Source organism: Alosa sapidissima, chromosome 15 (assembly GCF_018492685.1).
Source record: "Alosa sapidissima isolate fAloSap1 chromosome 15, fAloSap1.pri, whole genome shotgun sequence".
Lineage (NCBI taxonomy): Eukaryota > Metazoa > Chordata > Actinopteri > Clupeiformes > Clupeidae > Alosa > Alosa sapidissima.
In genome coordinates this window covers 22,603,401-22,620,816 of record NC_055971.1, presented here as the reverse complement: position 1 = coordinate 22,620,816, position 17,416 = coordinate 22,603,401, and the positions used below count along the sequence as shown (strand labels likewise).

Sequence of the window (17,416 nt, the reverse complement as noted above, 5' to 3'; positions counted from 1 at the left end):
CCTAACAAATGGCTTTCTATTTGCCTAATCCGCACTCTCAGTGCATGTCTCCTGATAGAGTCTCTGCCTAGTGTGCTAGTGTGGTGCACACAAAAACTGGACCCCATTCGGGGGTTTGTTTCTTGACATTCTTGAGTTCCTGCTGGGCTTGTTGATGGCTGGCCTCTTACCAGCTACCCTCAGAGATTACGCAACAGCGTCAGTGGCCCACAGCAGGCCCACATTTGGCCTCTCAGGGGAAGGACGTAATTGGTAGTGGGCTTTTAAAAAAAAGGTTTTGCCGATGGACGTCTAGGTGTCCCTCTTTCCTCTTGTCCCTGGTGGCCCCCATGGTGGGACCTGCATGCAATGGTGTGTGCAAGATACAAGATAGTCATTGACTTAGGTGCATTGTATACAACATTTCAATGTTCAATCATACAACCATTTAATATTATGATTAAAGTGGTTAAAGGGCTTTACGATAAGCAATAAAGTAATGGCAGGGGTGAGCAGGTCAATAGGTAATAGAGCTGGTCTTTTTTGCAGAAGTAGTTGAACATTTACATCGATGACACCACTAGGAAGAGGACGCTGCTATTTGTACAAGCAGTGCAAGCATTAGCACGAGCTCAAACTACAAATAATACCCAAACAAACGCCTACACACTGGCAAACCAACTAGATGTTGATGCAACCACTTGTTGATGCAGAGTGGCATTTCAAACATGCTTCATCAGATAACAGTTGTTAGATTTTAAGTAAATATGTTGTTTGTTTGTTTCTGGTTAAGCATTATCTACAGCAAGATGTATTACTTTTAAATGGACGCAATTATCATGGCATAGTTTCACGATTGATTTGGCCCCAAAGGTAATTTACTGCCCCCGTGTGGTGAAGAGTCAAACACATGTGTGTAATAATCATTACAGTTCTTGGCAAACATTATTCTGAGACATAATTATGTGTAACATGTTATGTGTTGTAAAATACCAAAGTATTGAAAACAGATCACCAACGACTCGCCACCATTAATGATTCACCACTCACAGAGCAGAATTCCTCTGTCAGTGTCCATCACACAACAGTGCTTATAAATTCAAGTTACATGATTCACCAACATGTATTACAAGATGGTGAAGGCGGCAGATAATCATTTTACATGCAAGTGTAAATTGACGTGAAGTCTGCATAAAATCGTTTCTCTATGTAACGCTTAGAACAATGAAGAAAAGTGATTATGCAAAATCCCATTTCAAACATGTAATAATTTATTAGACTTTTGGTCAAGGTTTTGCATACATTGCCTTTTCATAATATTCTCAAAATACATACATTTATGACCAATATTCTATTCCATGAAGTGAATAAGAAAAAAAGGTGATCCATGCGTTCACTAAGGGAGAAAAAGTAGATAAAATGAAAGTTGTCTATAAGAATATGATTTCTAAATGTGGGAAGCACTATATGACATGGAAGAACACACTCCAGTAATGGTAAAGAGTATTGTCACCGGCCCTGATGTTTCTAACTCATACACCATTTGGAAGCCTTGTTTTTTAATGCAAAAGACGCATAAAGGTTTATCAAAATTGTTCCCTCTTAATAACAAAAAAAAAAAAAAATGGAAAGCATGCTCAGACTGCAACAGGAAACAATGCTGAAAACCTAGAGTGATATAATAGGTTGAAGGTCACACATGACCTTGATGTGAATCTTCAAGTGATACATTCTGAACATACAGTAAGTGTTTTCTTTTTCTGCTACTCTGTTGGGGATAACTTCAGTGGTTAGGGTTCAAGTTTATGGAAAATGTAGTAATAGTAAATATGATACTGATACTAAATATAGACTCAAATATGTATTTTCTTTACAAAACATCTTAAACAACAGAACCTACTGACAACATTGTCAGTTGTCATGCAGGGGAAACCATAAAACAGCTATTTTTGTGAGAGAAACAAATGTTGAAAAAGATCCTAATAAAACAAGGAGGACGATCCCAAAGAAGATTCTTCAGATTACTCTAATAGCTTACTCTGGTCACATCATTAACCCTCAGTAAAAATAACACAATGCCTATTCATCTCCAAAAAGTTGGACTAAAATATACTGGATTGAGGTTTCAATGACCACTTAACTACTGGGCCTGAGAGTAAAAAACATGGTCCTGTCAACTGGTCATTTTCAGGGGGAACAGAAGACCTATATATGTACATGTATATGTATATCATCAAAAACATTTGTGATTTGTTTTTAAATTGGATTTTCAATTTCTCCATATGGTAATGGTCATAAAAAAATGATAAAATAAAACAAACACCTTTTCTGAGAGAAAGTGAAAACTGAGAGAGAAAAAAACTGTAGCCTGTGGCTAGCGTTAAATCATATAGCACAATGGCCCTTTCTTCAGTAGACCTGAGGGCAGTTATTATGAAAGTATTTACAAAAAAACTTGAGCACATTATGACTCAATACCATTGCTTATAAATGACCATAGAACAAAGTTTACCCATGACATCTCTTAACCACGAGCTTCAACAGCCTGCATTCAAAATCAGCTTAAAATAGCCTGCCCCTTGATGCATGTAACAATCGTGGGGCCAAACAAAAAATTCAAGGCATTTAACATCTTAGTAAAGACAGGACAACTTTTATGAATACGAGTTATACTAGTTACCATGAAAAATAGCCTACTATTGTTCTACAGTACTTCATTTGTGTTGATAAGAAAATAAAACTATTTAGCAAAAAAAAAGCATTTCTCCTCTTATTTCATGATGCAATATAAACAAAAGTGTGCACACACAGAAGATCCAATGGCATTATTATTATTTTAAAAAAGAAATGTTAACAAACAAATAACATTGTAGAAAATAATTAAATAATTATGCTGTTTTCATTCTATAGAACAAGCTATTACAAAATACTCTTGGGAATTACATTGTGCATACACCAAAATGGCAAGCTAGTGAATTGGGTGATAGGAAGGCCAACCTTTAGCAATTTCTCTCACTCATAACCTCACAGAGACTGCTACTGAGCTGCACACACACATTGCTATAGTCAAGTATTGTAAATGTTGTACACTTCTATTATGCAGGATGTCTCACAAATGGTATATCTTAATCTACAGAACCTACCAAATATATACTGTATCATAATTTGACCCCTGCCTATATCTATAGTGGTCATCATGGCTTCAGCCATGTTTTGTCTACATTTGCATGTACAGGACAGCATCCACAGGTCTGTTACCATGAATGTGGTTTGGACTGATTAAGGCTACTTCATGCGTGAGTCTGACAATCAGATGTCTCCACAAATCACAAATGGAGCAAAGAAGTTGATGCTGGACAAGAGTGTGAGACAGAGACTCAACAGGAACAACAATGATGTCTATGTACGTACTGTTCTTCAGTCTTCAGGCTCATCCAGGTGGGTTATGTTAGTGAGACATTGCAGAGGAGGCTTGGGAAGAGGAGGAGGAGGAGGCTCAATGTCTCTGGGGTGACGGGATACTTTTTAGACTACTGCTTGGCTGGGAGCGATGTGCGTGGAGGGGTTTCAGGGAATGCCGTGGTTAATATGCTTCTTTCTGTGTGTGCATTTGTTCCTGAATCTTCTGCAGCATCTCCTGCATTCGTCGTAACTGCGATAGGAGAGACAAAGAAAAACATAGAGTTGCCTGTCAAACCGGTGAACTTACATCGATGGTCAAAATTGATCACATGACTTAAAACGTGAACCCTGATTGGGTATTGCTGCCCATAGACCTCCCTGTTCTGCACAAATGAGTGGCCAACCAGGCCTATGGTGAAGCCACTGTAGCCCTGCCACTGTGGTCATTGCAGGGGGAAACAAAAATCAATAATAGCCGCGCTCCTCTGATCACGTGACCATCAAGGTGCAGCCCAGTAGAGAGTATGCAGAGGCTTATCACTCTTCTGCCAATCATTTCTATACTATCACCCGGGCCATAGGACCTGATATTTATTTATGCTCATCAGGCAATGAAGACTCATAAATATAGTCTATAACATATTTGATATGACTAGGATTGCTCCAACAGAGGTTCTATGAACCATTCTGAAGAGAGTCTGTACTGCATCTGTTTCTGACACGTGAGCAGAAGTTTTGATAATTACAGAGTAAAGATGTCGGGATCATGTTTTGGAAATTGACAAACTTTGACTAGAAATAGATTAACAATAAAATCAATGCCTGCATAATGTACGTTTGTTTTGTTGTAGTGAAATCAGGTCAATTTCCGGTTTGGGTTGTACACTCAAATATCAAGGCTTCAGTGGATAGGGAGGTGCTTGTGAATACACTGAATGGTTTATAATTATGGCAACAACATAACCATTTTGAAATAATTTAATGAAAGATGAAAACAATGGATTCAACTCAAAAACAAACCAATGGTATAATATATTTAAGGAACTAATGTTGAATAGAAATGTTTTACAGAAACAAATACCCTTTGTACCAATTCACAGAATCTGTTCTATTAATGAAATACTATCCTAAGAGGATTGCTTTTAGCCATATTCAAACACTCTTTAAATATGAACACAAGGAGGCAACATTAAGCAAGTTCACTGTACAAACATATTTACTGGGAAACTCAGCCTAATAAGGACTGAAAATATATAAAGTTAGCCACAACAACGTTGCAAAGGAGCATGTTTATGAATACTGCACCTGTATATCTCTTTAAATACTGCTGACTGGCAAGTGAATTTGCACAAAATGACAAATATCTAGAGCAGCACAGATAATAGGGACTCTCCTTTGGGTTTAGCACACTAGCATCAACAACAAGCTCCTGTGTGTTAGGATACTGGCTTAACACTGGACTTAGATGTTACACAGAGAAGCCTAAAATATCAGGAAACAGCCGAGCATGTTCAAGACTCTAATTGGAGCTTTGAGTCTCACTCGTCTCTGTCCCAGCACCATATGCAGGTGGCAGACTCACACAGGGCTGAAGTGCTTGACTGCTGAGCGGTGCAGGCTTCAGACTTTGCAGTCTTGTGAGGACAGCTCCCCAGGGAGAACAATAACAGGGACTCTACTCTACTTCAATACATCACATGGCCATCTACGTCTATGTAGGGTTGGATCTTCCCATGGGGGAAGACATAGTTAGTGAGGGAGGCCATTTTTTTTGTGTGTTTCCCACCTCCTGAATCAAACCCTTCCAGGATGTGGGCACCTATGGCTTTCTTTGGTGTGCTGGCCTCTAGAGGCAACTCTGTGTTTACATGGCCGTGGAATATTCTGGAAGAGCTGTGACTATCAGGAGCCCTCTGGATGCTCAGAGTGGGCCTCCTGTTCTACATGTGGGGCCTGATGCTGCTCGTGCTCGTGCACGTGATCGCACTCATGCCCGTGATCATGCTCATGCTCGTGCCCGTGATCGCGCTCGTGTCCATGTTCGGCTCTATGCCGTACCTCTTCGTCTTTCTCGCGGATCAGCTTTTCCGTCTCGCTGTCCGCCACGCCAGGCACCATGGGTATGGGGAAGTCGGTGCCGCTCTCCCTGGTGAGCTTACTGGTCAAGCAAAACAAAGCGAACGGTCACTACTGAACAAACACAACATGCCGGTACAAACCTGCAGACGAAACTCAGCCTTAAGTAGCTACAACATATCAATGTTGCAAATCAAAGAAGACAATGACACTCCCTTCAAAGACTTCATCCATGCACGCAAGTACAGCACATATAGGTGCATGTGTGTGTATGCATAGAATACATATATAAGAACATGTGTATGTGTGTATGCATAGAATACGTATATAAGAACACATGTGTATGTGTGTATGCATAGAGTATAAAAGAACATACACTACTCACAAAAAGTCAGGGATATTCGGCTGTCAGGTGAAATTTCTGGATGAACCTAAAATCCACTATAACCTTTATAGGTGAACATTATGTGACCATCTCTAAACGTTTGAATGTCCAACAGTTCAATGTTTCAGTACTTCCTGTACTGAAACATTAGATTTTACCCGAAAGCCAGATATCCCTAACCTTTTGTGAGTAGTGTATGTATAGAGTACCGGTATAAAAGAACATATGAGCATGTGTATGCATAGAGTATAAAAGAACATATGAGCATGTGTGTATGCATAGAGTATAAACAAACATATGAGCATGTGTGTGCATGGAATATAAAAGAACATATGAGCATGTGTGTATGCATGAAATGTAAAAAAACATATGAGCATGTGTGTGTGCATAGAGTATAAAAGAACATATGAGCATGTGTGTATGCATAGAGTGTATAAGAAAAGAGTATGGCTGTGTTATGCTATACAGTATACTAGGTGTGCCTTTAAAACAGGTGCCCCAATTACAGTGTGCCCTCGGCGCCCCGGCATACTTGCGGTTGCGCTCCTTGACCACCATGCGGGTCATGCTCTGGATGCAGTGGGCGCGGTAGTTCTCGTAGTGGGTCTCCCGGGTCACGTCCTTTAGGTCCTGCATGTGTGTACGCACCAGCATGTTCCGCAGCTTCACAAAGTCACAGTGCGCCGAGTTCTCCACTGTCGTTGCACATCCAGATAATGCTTGAATGTTAGACCCGGCAAATTCTCCATCTCACATCAGTACTAAATCTATATTTTAAATACTTGTAAAACATTTATATTTAAATTCATATTTCTTTATTTCTTATCTCAGATCGTCAGGCCTTACTGTAGCTATATGCACTCACGGTGGAAATTGCATAGCATCTGTATACTTTTACTACTACTAAGAATAATAATAATCTATATAATATTAACTTTGTTATACAGTATATTATTTATGATATGAATATTCTAATATTATGAAAAGAAAAACACATCCACATATCTATAGAAAAGGCCTTTCTTGGCCATATTAGGTCCATATTTGCAGGATGCATTGTGGAGTGCTTCCGGTACCTTCTACGATGCCCCAGGGGTAGAGGCGTCCTCTCACTCGCCTGCCTTTGGCCTCCACCACTGTGTTGCTGCCGATCACGGCAAAGGGAATGCTGTCCTGGAGAGAGACGGAGACGGAGGAGAGGTGCTCTTAGTGGGCGAGGAGATGCAGTCAGAGCCCCTGCACTGCAGACGGCAGAAGCAGTGTCCTTCCCCACTTGCTCTGTGGCTGCTCTGCTCCATTGCAATCTACCCCCACCCACCCCTCCCTCCTTTGTTCACTTCTCCCTCTGGTTAATAATCCCTCACGGTTTCATACACTGCCTCATGCTTCTTCTAATGTACACAGACATTTCTGTCTCACTCATTCCCACTCTGTCTCACTCTCTCAGGCATACAAAGACTGTCTCACTCTCTCTCACACACATACACATACACACACACACACACACACACACACACACACACACACACACACCTAGTTCTACTCCCCATTCCTCCAAACCTTTTTGCTGAGAACTCTCTTTCTCTCTCTCTTTCTTTCTCTCTCAATCTCTCTCTCTCTCTCTCTCTCTCTCTCTCACTCTCTCTCAGGGCATATTAGGACACTGTCTGCAGGCAAGTCTGTGTTGACAGGGTCGCCAGTGACCACAGTCCACCATCTGTCCAGATCAGACTGCACACATACAGCACACAGTAAAGATTTGTTTTCATTTGGAAGAATATGGCTCCATGGGGAACGTGACTGAGATGATTTTTTGTTGTGAGCTGAAAAGCTGAAACTAGTGCATGTAGGTGCTTAGAAAGGACCAACCTTTAGCTCCTGGTCCTGCTGTTTGAAGTCTTCATCCTCATCAGAGTCACAGTCTGGAAATTGATAGATTTTAATGCCATACTGCTCTATCTCCTCTCGAATCTACAGGGGAGAAAGATGAAGAGAACTGCCATTAACAGATAAAGAAAAGATACTTATATATACAAGACAGACATTAATACAAAAAGGAGAAACATGTACAGCACAAATAATGTAGTAAAAACAAAACGATTTTGGAGGGCAACCATTTTTTTTATTTTTCATGCTCTTGGACTAACCTTGATTTTCTTTTTCTTGACCTCACTGGGAGTGAGAGTGTCTGCTTTGGCCAGAACAGGGACAATGTTGACCTTCTCATGAAGGGCCTTCATGAACTCCACGTCCAAAGGCCTAAGACTGGACAACAGAAACCACAGAACATTACTGTACTGGAGGAATATGCCCTGGGATTACGGTATATCCAATTTGCCGTTGCAAGAATAAATGGTCACTTTTAGTTGTCTTAGAAAAGGACCATATAATGTTATGAGATTGTTGTAATGAGCACTTGCGTTGTAATAGCAAATCCTTTCTATAATGCATTTAGTTTGCAATAAATCACCTAATCATAGTGCACAGCATGACTTGCAGGGTTTTGCCTTCACTGATCTACCATATGCATTACCACATTACCAGAAGAGGGCGCTCTTCTACAAGCAACAACAATGTGGTCGTGTGCTGCATTTAGTGTTATGTATTGCTCCTATCACTGTGCAACCGAGTGAGACTGTGCAGCAGCTCAAAACCACAAAGTCAGCAGGACAATTCACTCCTAATGCAATGGCAAGCATGGAGATGATGAGCATTAAATCACCTTTAAAAAGCCTAAGGGGAGAGACATAGAGAGCTTTGACTCTCCGCAGGGTGGAGGGGATTGGTGGGTGTGGGGGTTACTGATGGGGTTTTCTCTGCCCTTGTCTGTGGGATGGGGGTGGGGAGTTGGGGGGGGGGGGGGGGGGGGATCTCTGCTCTCATCTGTGGGGTGGGGGTGGATGTGGGTGTGTGTGAGATGGGGTTCTCTGCTCTCACCCGTGGGATGGGTAGTTGGGGGGTGGGTGAGGTGGGGCTCTTTGCTCTCACCCATGGGATGGGTAGTTGGGGGGTGGGGGGGTGGGTGAGATGGGGTTCTCTGCTCTCACCTGTGGGATGGGTAGTTGGGGGGGGGGGGGGGGGGGGGTGAGGTGGGGCTCTTTGCTCTCTTTGCTCTCACCCGTGGCCGAAGGGGGAGATGAAGTAGAGGCAGCAGTGCACGCGGTTGTCCTGGATGTTCTTGCGGTTCAGGCCGCTCTCGTCCCGGAAGTACTGCTCAAACTGCTGGTCTATGTAGTCGGCCACGGACTTCCAGCTGAGGGGGGCACACACAGAGACAAACCAGCACTGAGGGAACAGCAGTGCATCTCCTGTGACCCAGTCCAACCTGGGTCACATACTACATCAAATTTTGAAGTCACCTACACATAGACAATCATTCACAGCTATTCAATTTCAGAAGGAAAGTAATCAGTCAGCTCCCTCTGAAAGCTGAAGTAACACAATGTACAGGTTTGGGCCCAGTCAATCCCTCTACATACCATTCAGTGTTATTGACGGCATCTCCGAAGCCTGGCGTGTCAACAATGGTGAGTTTCAGCTTGACGCCTTTCTCCTCAATATCCACTGTGTGTTTGGTGATCTCCACAGTCTGGGTAATCCTCTCTGTGGAAACCATAAAGAGATGCAACTCTCATATATGTTCATATATACATATCAATATATATCTATCTCTATACCAAAATCACAACATAATGACCACAATCATTAATGGCATACACATGTTGGATTGCACAGAGAGCTTAAAAAACTCCTTCAGTCTAAACAGGGAAGTGCTAGACTACAGTCAAGAAGGCTAAATATGAAATATAAATATTAGGGCTGTCAATCGATAAAAAAAAAAAATCTAATTAATTACATACTCTGTGATTAATTAATCTAAATTAATCGCATATATAATTTTTGCTGTGAAAGTATTTTAAATATGTAAATTCAAATTAATCATTGAATAATCAGCATTAGTGACATTAAAGTTAAAAAACTCTTTTATTATTATTTTCACTGTTCAAATAATTGCCATAATAATCTATGATATGACCTAATATGCTGAGGAAATAAATTCAAAAGTGCTTCGGGAAGAAGTTTTTTTTTTTCACATACAAGGCATTTCATTGCAGAGGACTTTATTTTCAACACTTTATTTTTTATCAACACCATCAGGCCGTTTTTAAAAAGTAAATGTTCCAATCAATGATCCAGGCAGCACGTTTTCTTCTCTCTCCTTCATTTTACAGTCTAATTATTACTGACTAGAATGGCTCGGGGTCAAAGGTCATACGGAATCGATTAATCTGCACTAATATTTTTAATCAGTTATTTTTTCTCAAATTAATTAATCGAAATTAATCAGTTATTTTGACAGCCCTAATAAATATAAATCAAAACTTCATGTTCCAACTGAACTAATGTTCAAACATGTCCTAACTGTGGAACAGCATACTTCATGTCAACCCTGAGGTCTCACCTTCAGCGTTGAGTAGTTTCCTATCTTTATACAGGTCTGTCAGGAAGAGGCTGTTGACAAGGGTAGACTTCCCAAGACCAGACTCACCTGAAAGAAAGCAAAGACTCCATTCAGTGAGACACAAAGTCAACAAACAAAAGAAAAAGAAAAAGAAAACCACCAACAACAACAACAAAAGCCAACAGTCTCTGACCACTGAGGGGTTTTTCAGTGAAAAGAAAACCCTTTGAGCGCAATTACAATCAGACAGACTTTTGAACTCATGTTAATCCAGTGATGCAGTCTATATACTGACCTGCCACCATGAGAGTGAAGTCAAAGCCCTTTTTCACAGATTTGCGATGCACCTGGTTGGGCAGGGTGGCGAAGCCCACATACTCCTTATCCTGATCCTGTTGAACGTAGCCATTGTAGGAGAAAAAGAAATGGAGAGAGAGAGTGGGAGAATGATTTTTTTTAGGAGAATGCATGTGAATTTGCAGTCAAAATGGGAATAAGGATCATGAAAAATACATAACCAAAAACAGAACACCGTGGGAGGTATCATGTCTCAAGATATTTCAGGGATTCAAAAATATCAAGTGGTGAGGTCAACCTAAGGGCACCTGGCTCGTGTTCAAAAGCTGCCCAGCTCATTGTTAAAGTACATTTCATCCACAGGCTTCAGATGATACTACCTTCTCATGGACATGGATGGAGACCTTAAGAGTGTTTCTCACTGAAACGGTAGCAGGTCTTGAGTAAATAAAATAGTTTACAGTGCAATAAGAAAAAAGGCGTGCCTGTTTCATTATCCTGATTTAGAAGCAAAGCAGAGACCGCAAAAAGACTCCACACCTTCTCAGACATGGCATCAAACAATAAAAACAACAGTCTTTTCAACCATAAAAGGAAGTTGCAAATTTAAAACATTCAAATAAATGTCCTTGACTAAGGATAAGCATATGTTTGTTCTTAAGTGGAGTCAGTATTATAGGTCAGACTATGAGAATAAGTACTAAAACTAAGTTTGATACAAGAACTGAGAGAAATAACAACAGTGACTCCATATTCAAACAAATGAAGAGAAAGAAAATAGCCGAAAAAAGTGTACGTTCCATACTGAACAATAGCAGATCTAAAGACACAATTCTATAAACATCATATAATGATATTATCATATTTTCACATTCCAAAAAGGGCTGTGTGACCACAGGTAGAAGGGCCAAATCCACAGGTAAGAAACCAGTATGTGTCAGGGCAGACTCAGATATTATTACAACGTCTGTTATTACAACATCTGTAGTCAATCTCTATAACTAACATCCTTTTCATCCTCACACATCAGCAGCAACACGGAGCACCAGAGCACAGCAGGATGTGACCATGCAGCCCCAGACAAGAGAGTTGCTATCGGCCACCTGATACGGGCCCTTAAGCATTACCTCTGTCGAATCATAGGGGTCGTAGCGTCCCCACGGGCTCTTGGGCCGTGAGGGGCTGATGGGCGACGGCAGGCTAAAGTCCACGGTGCCCCGCGGGGACCTTTGCTCTGAGAGGGCGTCAAAAGGACCCCGGCCACCCGCAGCGGATGGCCGCAAGTACGTGGGCGTCCCCGGAGTGCGGGGGCTGTCAAGGCCCTCGCTCTCACTGTCCCCGGCCGAGGAGTGGCGCCCGTGGCCAGCAAACCAGAAAGGGTTGCCCTCTTTAGGGCCGGGCTGCTGCTGCTGCTGCTGCTGCTGCGGGTCGTGATGGTGCTGGGGGTCATGCTGCTCGTGCTGGTCGGGGTGGTCATGGTGGTGGTGCTGACCCAAGATGTTCTCCAGCTCAGAGTCCTCTGAGTCCTCCTTGGAGTGGCTGGAGCTCTGAGTGGGGACCAGGAGCGGAGAGGGACGGAGCGGGACGGAGCGAGGAGGGACAACAGGGGTCAGGAGACAGGGGAGGAGGTGGCGATAGGGAGGTTGTGACGGGGAGCCGACGCAGTGGCGGAGAGGGAGAGAGTGAGGTTATTGTTGGAGGTGAGGGAGAGGAAGGAGGGCCGGAGACGACAGGGATAAGTGGGTCGCCAGGAACAGAAAGAGAAGAAGAGATTTTTGCTGGTGGTTAGACAAACCTGACACTTGTGAGGAGGTGGTGAAAACAATTGAACAGATCACATTTGGAAACACCTTGCCTGAGGTTTGCATGCATGTGTATTTACCATCAACTAACACTAATGCATATCAACAAATGCTAGTTTAGTAAATTAGCAACTAACAAAAGAACTAACTGCACACTATCCCAAGATAGATTCTAGCCTTTCATACACAGTTCATAAGCAAACCTTGAAATAAAGTGTTACCGAATGAATTAGTGGTGTAAGTACAGGAGTATGTCACATGAGGAGAGCAGAGAAAATAGAAAAGGAAGAGACATTCAGTGGCTCGGAGTCAAAACAGTTAAAAACGGGCTGTTAGTTCCCAAACAACACGAGGAAGAAGACTACAATTAATGCCAGAAGACAGCAGGCCACAGCTGAAGCCAGAAAACCTGCAAAAGCGGGAAACTCGATTGGGAACACTTCAACCGATTCAGATTCCACCCGAAATCAACGCAGCAGATGCGATGGATGAAATACGGCACCCGGGTCAAGCCGCATCCGATCCAGACACTTCATCTGGACCTTAAGGAAGAGGATGAGCGATTTCCCCCGAGGTCTGCTGTGGTGTACGGGCTGCCAGATAGAAATCTGCCTGGACAGCAGATTCTGATTTGGCAATGCTGTGGTGAAGGAGGCTGATCAACGCAACACTGCCACGTGGCTTATAATAGAAAGAAGAAAGTATTGTATCTATATTATATTGCAACATTTTAGTTCCTTTGCATACCATCATACAGCAGTATCTTGATGAAATCTGTTGTTTGTGTAGGCCCAAGACATCAATATTCATGCAGACTAGATGATGAATATGAATATGGAAATTTAATATCCTCAGCTCATGTCGGTAATGGTCAAGGCCACTCTGAGGGCCGTCCAAACAGTGGGAGAATAACTCCAAAAACAGATAGTCCAAGAGATATGGTTTTCGGGATATTACTTACTGTACCAAAACGTCACAAAAACCACAGACATCAAAGATAATGTTGACATACTGAATTAAAGTATTGCTGTAGCTTGAAATACGCAGATCCACATCTTCCTCTGCTATGGGTCCTCTGTATTTTGGTCATGAGTCTATCTTGTATTGCATGACAATGAGTTCCCCTTGTACATTACCAATTCCAATTGGTTGGGCCAACAGTGAGAGGAACCAAGTGTCCTTTGTCTGCAAGAAGACACTCTCTAGGGCTCTCTGGCCCGCTGCCAGGCAGGGTCCTCAAGTTACTGCTGGTCCAGCCTCTCAGAGGCTTCTATGGTGAATTATACACTCATGTGGGAAAGGACCATGGTGCAGGTCAACTTCAGAGGAGATGTGTGTGTGTCCCAGCTGATGAAAAGTTGTGGTCCTGAGGTTTTCTCCTCAACTCACTCCAGTGTTGTTTCGGCTTCTTTTGAATGTGGAAGCTTTTGTCCCAGATTCCTATTTGTTCTCGGATGAATTGGAGCAGGTCAGCTTTACTGTTTTAGGTCAGCTTCACTGTTTTAGGTCACCTTCCCAGTCTCTGGCTCTCCCTCACCAGCAGTCCTCCTACAATGGCACCCAAGTATGGTGTAAAGCTGCTAGCGGCTAAAGGCTCACCTTGGTCAAATACATATTCTTCCTCAACTTGTTTGGTATGCTTTAGACTTGCTAATACATCAATATAGCCATCTGGGAACTAAATAGATTAGAAATATACCTTTTCATGAAATCTGAATAATTGATGCTTTGTAAATGTTTTAGTTGTGTCCTTACCACAACTAAAACATTTACATTGGGGCAGCCGTGGCCCACTGGTTAGCACTCCGCTAGAGCGCCGCCGTTGTAGCAGGCAGCTCACTGCGCCGGGATTAGTGTGTGCTTCACCTCACTGTGTGTTCACTGTGTGCTGTTTGTGTTTCACTAATTCACCAATTGGGTTAAATGCAGAGACCAAATTTCCCTCACGGGATGAAAAAAGTATATATACTTTTACTTATATACTTAATACCAATGGCTGTATATATTTGTATACAGTCCATGGTACCGACAAACGCTTGCATATTGAATAGGTATTTGACCACATGGTGGCTCATAGTTTGGAATGACATTCAGCCCATGAGCCTGTGGGCTAAAGCTGGGAGGTCAGCCATTCAGCTGCAGCACAGTGACCGACACCAACTCTCTGTCTCATGAGGGGGTGAGGGGTCACTCAGGGGGTCAGGGGTCACTTGTACCTGTTCGGCCTCACGCTCCTTTGGCTCGGGGGACGTTGGGGTGGAATCCTGCTCGTCAGACGGCGAGTCGGCCTCGTGATCGCTATCCTCCATTGCTACTGGGGCTACAGTGCACTCTGCCATCTCCAAGCAGAGAGAGGGTAGGGTAGGGGTTTTAATTTGCGGTAGAGGGAGTGGTGGTCAGAAGGAGAGGGTGTGGCAGAGTCCATTGACCGGGAGCAAAGCAGGAAGATGGTTTTGGGGGGCAGAAGAAGAGAGCATTGGGGGTCAAGGGTCATAGTGGTATTGCATTGCGCATTTAAGCGTGTGTGTGTGTGTGTGTGTGTGTGTGTGTGTGTGTGTGTGTGTGTGTGTGTGTGTGTGTGTGTGTGTGTGTGTATGGGAGAGATGAAAGGGAAGGAGGGTGAATATGGGATTAGGAGAGGAAAAGAAAACCATGAAATGATTAATCAAATCCCAACAAAATCCATGAGAGAAATGCAGAGGTCTGAACTGAGATCAATGAAAGAGGCTCAGTGGAATGCTAGGATAGTGTGAAGAATGGCTAAATGTCAATAGGAGGATGAGCTCTCCAGGGTGGCCTTATGTCTCCTGTCTCTTCATCGGACTCAGTTATTACAATATGTGTTTACAATATGGGAGTCAGTTTGACCAAAGCTTTACACTAACACACAAACACACACACACACAGAAAGGTAGCTGATTTAAAATGTCACATCAAAGGCACCATTCAGTCATTTCTTTGGATCCTGACATTACTGCTTCAGCCTATGGTATAATTCAGGACAAACTACAGGCTTTCCATAACAAATACAACAAAACATTTTATATTGCGGGGTACATACATCGTCTTGTTGTGCCACACTTAAGATCAAAAACTTGACTGAAGTACATGCTCTGTTGTTTTCAAAACCAACAATTTTCATGCAGCCGCCTCTGACATCTTACCAGCTTTAATTGCATAGAGATCTGGAACTCAAGGGCAACAGGATATTAGCAGAATCCCAGATTAGGCACATGTGACCTCTTTTCTAGCCTTGTGCGTGCTGCACAGATCAATTGTCACTCCCCCTCACCAACAAGCTCAACAATGACCCATTTAACCAACACTAATCGATGCTTCAGTGGCTACTCTTGAGTGATATCAGGGCGGAAATGGAAACGTTGAAAGTTAAGAAACATGTTATTATGCCGTCTGATGAGATCAAACTGCTCACTGGTCACTGTGCAGTGAGAACTGAAATGGTTTGGAGAAAAACTAGTTTGTACTGATACACCTACACAATCCTTGGTTTAGTAATGCTCATCTATCATTCATCAAACTACAAACTGAATGTGCTATACAGTACTCTGAATGTGCTTTACAGTAGCAGTTGAATAGATACACAATGCAAACTAGACTGCTCTGAACAGTTGATGCAAACTAGACTGCTCTTAAACAGTTAAACGCTGGCCACTGCTAACAATAAAAGGGAAAAAACCTTCTCTAATCTGACATAAAATGAGAATTAGGCCTCAGCAATGTCATCTTGCACCTTAACAAACAAACATAGCCCTGTTAATTAAGCAAGTTAACAAGAGTCAACAAGACTGCACGACGGAGCTCACCTACGTGACCCTTTCAGAGATGAAGCAGCCTCAACCTGTGTTTCTGCAACAGACTCCTCATTCCCTCAAACAGAGGCCGTCCCGAGTCCAGCCCAGGCCTTTATAGCCCTCCGCTCTGGGACGCCACGTCCTTCAGCACCATTGAGCTGCCCGCTGCCCCAGGCTGCCAATCACGACCCACTCCCACTGTGCCACTATTGACAAACCGGCGGGGCTGAAGCACTGGTCACTACCTCGCCGATATGTGGCTCCTGCCAGAACCGTACACAAAACCCTGCATATACAACTCTATGCTACCAAGCTATGAATTCAACGTTGTAAACAACAAATTACGGAAATATACTAGATGTCACAGCATTAGTTTTAGATTGCCGATTTGTCTTCTTTACTTCCTTTAATTTACAGTAATCATATACTACTTCCTCTGCCGTGAGAGATTCTCTTTCATGAACAGCACTGAGTTTCAGCCTACTGCATCAGGGCTGAAGTGTACTCAAATGTGGTCATTCTCAACAACGCTCTGTACATTTTCTAATCATGACACAGTGAGCTTGGGCTGCTTGGGCACCGTCTCGGAGGGATGTCCATGCCAGAAGACATCAAATCATCTGGGCCTGTGGAACATCTTACCTCAGCATAGCTAAAAGCTCCATTTTCCAGCTCTGTCTTATTCTGTCTGCATTTCCAGCACGTAACCGCACGTCCTGAAATGACATCGTAATAATATTCGGCGGATAGGTGTCGTTCAGAAAACGCTGATGAGCCTAGAGCAGAGAGGAGTTATGAGTGTGAAGGGTGTTATGAGTCACTGCTCTGAACACTTATGAGTTGACATTTTTGGTGTTTTGGCATCATCAACCAATGTACTCATCGACAAGAATGTTGTTAGCTCATCTTTAGCAATGATCTGTAAAACCAGAGTTCTGTGTGAAGACTTTATCAGGGCGCAAAAGAATCATCCAGCAGGCTCACGTTCCCTGAAGTACTGTAACCGACCACACTCATAGCATCCTCCTGCAGGGTGAAACCCAAGCCCCCTATCTGACTGCTTTTGTACACATCCCCTCCCAGACTCTCATGTGGGTGTAAGCTGTAGGAGCAGTTGGCACGACTGGTGGCATAGTGCATGATAATCTGCAGCATTAGAGGCTTAGGAGACCACGGCCACATCTGAAACAGATTTAAGGGA

At 42.9% G+C, this 17,416-nt stretch overlaps 1 protein-coding gene across 8 annotated transcripts in view; it reads right to left on the bottom strand.

Annotated features, from left to right (window-relative positions):
* Positions 1–1,541: 1,541 nt before the first annotated feature.
* The window catches only part of sept4b (septin 4b), a 54,608-nt gene continuing 38,733 nt past the window's right edge, over positions 1,542–17,416 (bottom strand). For 4 of the 8 annotated variants that reach the window (XM_042062832.1, XM_042062833.1, XM_042062835.1 and 1 more), the window contains 10 exons: positions 10,600–10,696; positions 10,305–10,391; positions 9,322–9,445; positions 8,961–9,095; positions 7,990–8,107; positions 7,712–7,813; positions 6,919–7,015; positions 6,375–6,537; positions 5,440–5,539; positions 1,542–3,631 (listed from right to left, as the gene is read on the bottom strand). In XM_042062832.1, the coding sequence (XP_041918766.1) occupies positions 3,563–3,631; positions 5,440–5,539; positions 6,375–6,537; positions 6,919–7,015; positions 7,712–7,813; positions 7,990–8,107; positions 8,961–9,095; positions 9,322–9,445; positions 10,305–10,391; positions 10,600–10,696 (1,092 nt within the window). In that variant the 3' untranslated portion in view covers positions 1,542–3,562. Of the gene's footprint in view, positions 3,632–5,439; positions 5,540–6,374; positions 6,538–6,918; positions 7,016–7,711; positions 7,814–7,989; positions 8,108–8,960; positions 9,096–9,321; positions 9,446–10,304; positions 10,392–10,599; positions 10,697–11,728; positions 12,149–14,619; positions 14,743–17,416 lie in introns of all 8 variants that reach the window. The other 4 variants (XM_042062829.1, XM_042062828.1, XM_042062830.1 and 1 more) reach the window with 4 other exon arrangements.